Here is a 4,862-nt window from a genome sequence, read left to right as displayed (position 1 = left end):
CCCCCACCCCCCCAGTGCTAGGATTAAAGGCAGGCACCACCAAACCTATCATGGATTAAAAAAAAAATAGTAGAAGACTCTTAAAGCAAAGCCTGTTTCTAAGTGGTGGCTCCCCATTGCATGGCCAAGAAACACTGGTGGGGTCTTGAAAGCTTGGTTGTCCTGTTACCATTGGCTGTAGATGGTCTTCAGACCTGGCTTGTGGAGACCCTATTGCTTTCTTCCTGTGCTGTCTGTGGTCTTTGTCTAACTTCTTTTCGATAGTGTCAGACCGCAGCACACTTAAAGTAAGGACTGACTAGCAGTGACCTCAGTATGCCACCTGACAGGACTCGGTGTCTGCCTTGTTCCTTATCGCTGAATAGTAAAATCAGATTTTTTTTTTTTTTAAATGTCTAGAAACACTGCGACAGACAGAAGGCAAACCTACGAATCCGCTTCCGACCCTCCCTCTTCCAGCACGTGGGACTACACTCGTCTCTGTCGGGGAAAATTCAGAAACTCACGGTTGGTGATCTGACGTAGTTTTTCCTAGCCATACAGGCTGCTGGGTAGTGTGCAGACGAGCCACACGTTATATCATGGCCCGCTCGTGTCCTCCTAGGATAAAGATTACATGAAACCATTGCTTCTCAAGATCCATGTGAACCCGCCTGCAGAGGTCTCCACCTCCCTGAAGGTGTACCAAGGACACACGCTGGAGAAGACCTACATGGGGGAAGACTTCTTCTGGGCCATCACCCCCACGGCTGGAGACTACATCTTGTTTAAATTTGACAAACCGGTCAATGTGGAGAGGTCAGTGACCATGGGGTGCATTTTCCCTCGAATACAGACCTGCTTGTAACATGCTGATACCATGTGCTCTGTGCACAGTAGATGGAGGAGATTAGCAGGTGGCAGACCGTTTGGTTGTAAGTTAATTTCACACCTCGGAGTACCAGAAACGCATGTCTCTTTTTCCACATGCCATCTATTCTATGTTCTGAATACATTTTGTAAAGTACTACATTTATTTGTGTGTGGAGGCCAGAGAACGTGGGAACGGGTTCTGCTACCTTGTGAGTGCTGAGGATTGAACTTTGCCCTTCAGGCTTGGTACCAAGTGTCTATCTGCTGAGCCAACTTGCTGGCCTTTTATTTAGTAGATTCTGTTATTTCTGGACCTGAACTTAATCTGTAATTTTTGTTACTCTCTTCCTGAAATCTCATAATTTTCACGTCTCTTTCTTAGACTATCAGGTTATTAGACTGGCAGTTGGTTAAACTGGTTCCTGGTCAGCACTTCTGCTGGTGCAGGTCATTTTTAGAACCCCATGGGTGTTTGCAACCCTTTTAGGTTTTGTGGGACTCACATCCATTTTATAAAGTTTGGGACTATTCTGTTATTCTGTTTTTTTAAATTTGGTATCCACAGTCCCTTCAGCTTTCCCGTTCACTAGAGCATCAGCGGCAGACTTACTGTACTGCAGTGCCCGTCCAGACGTGTGCATAGGATTGCCCGCTGATGTTGTATGCTGTACTTGTCAGCTACCTCTCGGACACAGCCTGTCAGCGGGGCTGGAATTTTGGTGCAAATTGCTACTTTTATTCTATGTCTGCACATGGAGGCCAGAGATGAGCCTTGGGCATCTTCTTGCTCCACCTTTTTTTTTTTTTGTTTGTTTTTTTAAGGCAGGATCTCCCGAGTTTTCCTAGAACTCACTTATGTAACTAAGCTGTTTTTTTCCCCCCAAGAGTTCTGGGGATTGAACTCAGGTCTCTGAACTTGCATAACAAAGATTTTTACCAATTGAGCCATCTTGGAAGTCCCAATTTTCAATTTTGCCAGATGCACTTTCTTGGTCAGTTGATGTGATTCTGTGTTTTTTCTTTAGTTGGTTAGTATGATGGCTAACATTGATTTTTGACTATCAGACTGGACACACAGCTCTAGACCACACTCTGCATTAATGGTGTATATTTGTTTGTTTGTTTGTTTGTTTATTGAGGCAAGGTCTTACTGTATAACTATATAGTTCTGGCTAGCCTGGAATTCACAATGTAGACCAGGCTGGTCTCCATCTCACAAAAGTCTGTCTCCGCTGGGGGTTGGGATTAAAGGCATGTCCCACTCCACCTGGCTACTGTGAGGCATGCTTTGAATGTTCTAGCTGGGGGCTGAACCCAGGCCTTTGCACATGTTAGCCGTGTGCTTTACCATTGCTCCAAATCCATAACCCTGAAGGTAGGCTTTGGACATGCCATGGTGCATGACTGTTCTCCTGAAAACTCTGTGACTCAAGGCACTGCACGGTGATGAAGAGGATGTGTTGGAAACAGTCAGCCTGTGGTCAGTTCTGTGTCTGCTGAGTGTTAAGCAGCAAGCGTGATGGCTTTTGATGGGGCTAACAGGCAGCCTGGGGCTGCATCCTTCAGTCTTGGTTCCTGTAGTGCTTTTGAGTTAGCTGGGTAGGGTTGCAGGTTCTGGTATGGTCAGCCTGTACCTTCAGAAACCTTCCAAGAGCTCCCTCTGGGGTGAGGCTGTGCTCTTGGGTCTTTTAACACTCGGGTCTGACTCTGGTGTTCATTCTTTGGTGTGTATTTTCAGTTATTTGTTCCACAGCGGCAATCAAGAGCACCCAGGAGATATCCTGCTGAACACAACCGTGGATGTTCTGCCTCTTAAGGTATGGCTGCTGCTGCTTCTGAGGGTCTAGTTCCATTTCTGTTGCTGGGATAAAATGTGCTGACACAAAGCAATTTAAGAGAAAGAGGCTTATGTTATCTGACATTTCCAGTTTCTAGTTATTATTGTGGGAAAGTCAAGGCAGGAATTTCAAATATCAAGTTACAACATATCCATGCTCACGAGCAGAAAGAAATGAACACATTCGTGCTTGTATTCCGCTCAGTTTCTTCACTCTTACATGGTTCAAAACTGTGTAAGGGCGTAGGGAATGGTTCTGTCCCCGGTGGGCTGGGTCTTCCTAGGATAACTTCCTACAGATATGCTCACAAGCCAACCCAGTATAAAGAGCCCCTCATTGAGGCTTTCTTCCCAGGTGACCTCTAGTTGTGGCAGTTAAAGCCAGTTGTCACAATGGTTACTTAGAGGTTGTTCTTATTAGATGAACAAAATCTCTCATGTGGAATAGGACTTTAATGGTGGGTAGCAATATTAAGTTTTTAAAGTGTTGAGTATCTGCTATTAATGCACCCATTTATTTTATCCATAGTCTTCATTTTGCTTCCTACTGGAAAATGATGTGGTTGTTTGTATTAGGAAATGGGTTCATATTTTAGCACAGGGTTTACTGTGTCTTTTGAGTCCCGTGATGCCAAGTGCACATTGGGTGTCTGATGAGGGATGTGCAGTTAATTCACTGCTCTGTAAGAAACCCTTAGATCTTCTCAACAGTCTTTTACTTTCTTCCAGAGTTCTTCACTGAGATGCCATTTTTCTTCATTGCTGTGTCACAAATGCAGCTCTCACAGAGTTAGATTTGACTTAAGCAGGCTTAATTGCTTATACAATTGTTGCCTTTGTTTTATTTTAGAGCGACAGTTTGGAAATCAGCAAAGAAACCAAAGACAAACGATTAGAAGATGGCTATTTCAGAATAGGTAATGTCTGTTTAGTAACATGGCCCTTATTGCCTGAGCTGCCCTACAGTCACCTTGAATGCTTGTCAAATGCTTGACAGTTACATCAGCGGCATGCCCAGCTGTCACGTTCCGTTCCCTTGACCAGAGAGGGTTTCTGATCTTGACAGGGTTTTGGATCTCGGGGGGGGGGGGCGATTCCCTGTCTGGTTAGCTTTCTCTGTCACCTGTGTCATGGCTGTATCTGACATGGGGTTTTCCTTTGGTCCCTCTTCCTGTCCATCTCTTTCTGGATGGTCTTCACTGTCTTCTCATGTCCTTAGCTAGCGTCAACATGACAGTCTGCCTGGAGTTCTGACCCTCCCTCGGGGTGTGCGGTCTTTGTTGGGGTACCTAGAGAGCCTTGGAGGGTCTTAGGGATGGTAAATGGAATCAGGGTTCAGCTAACTGTTTAATGGGGAAAGCCAGGGAGAGAGATGGGTCCTGAATAACCTGTAGGGGGCTAGAATTGAACTGAGTTTCTAAGCCAAAAAGCATGGCTGCAGCTAGCCTGCAGGCAGTTATTGCGCCCCCTGCTGGGCGAATTTGGGGGTAGGTATGGAAAGTGCCATGGTCATTAGAAAAGAAACAGTAGATTTGTTTCAGTGGGATAAAGTTATGAGAAGACAGAAGAAAGAACCTTTGGTAGAGAGACAGAGACCCTGGGAAAGCACCGCTGGCCCATGTGTGGAAGGAGAGCCACAGGACCTCTGAAGTCCCTTCTGGTGCCCACAGTCTGGGATTTTTAATTGTTACCAAATGCAGTGGGCTCACCTCTTGTTGAGTGCAACCCTGAGACTGAAGAGAATGGAGACAGATCTATGACCCGCAGCAAGCAAGGTGACAGTCATGGGCTTCCCAAAACAGTGCTCTCTTATAATAAAGGAAGTGTGTTGGGGATTCTGTTTAGTGAGCCAGCATATATCCTGATATGGATTGTCTTCATGAGTATGCGCAGTTTAGGACTATACTCTGAGCATGCTCAGTTTAGGGTAATGGCACATATGCTCATAAGGTTAACACGATGGGCAGGGATGCCTTTGGTTTGCTCAGCTTGCCTCTTAAACTTTAGCAGAATTCCCTTGAAGGTACTGCCTTGTATGCGACTAGTAGCCACTCTGCCATTTGCCTCTCCTGTTGTCTCCTCCTATCATTTAATACTTACCTATTGGGCTAAATTCTGTGGGAGAAGAAGGAAGGAAGGAAGGAAGGAAGGAAGGAAGGAAGGAAGGAAGGAA

The 4,862-nt window shown here is 45.5% G+C and overlaps 1 protein-coding gene across 1 annotated transcript in view; it reads left to right on the top strand.

Moving 5' to 3' along the window:
- Mgat4a (alpha-1,3-mannosyl-glycoprotein 4-beta-N-acetylglucosaminyltransferase A) overlaps window positions 1-4,862 on the top strand; it is an 89,590-nt gene that overhangs the window by 76,097 nt on the left and 8,631 nt on the right. The window contains exons 10-13 of the mRNA XM_028775431.1: window positions 400-507; window positions 605-798; window positions 2,591-2,669; window positions 3,540-3,606. Coding sequence (XP_028631264.1) covers window positions 400-507; window positions 605-798; window positions 2,591-2,669; window positions 3,540-3,606 — 448 coding nt within the window. The remainder of the gene's footprint in view (window positions 1-399; window positions 508-604; window positions 799-2,590; window positions 2,670-3,539; window positions 3,607-4,862) is intronic.

The sequence above is a fragment of the Grammomys surdaster genome, unplaced genomic scaffold (genome assembly GCF_004785775.1).
Source record: "Grammomys surdaster isolate TR1022 unplaced genomic scaffold, NIH_TR_1.0 255, whole genome shotgun sequence".
NCBI lineage: Eukaryota > Metazoa > Chordata > Mammalia > Rodentia > Muridae > Grammomys > Grammomys surdaster.
The sequence above is the reverse complement of the archived record's forward strand: the minus strand, read 5'-3'. Positions and strand labels throughout refer to the sequence as shown.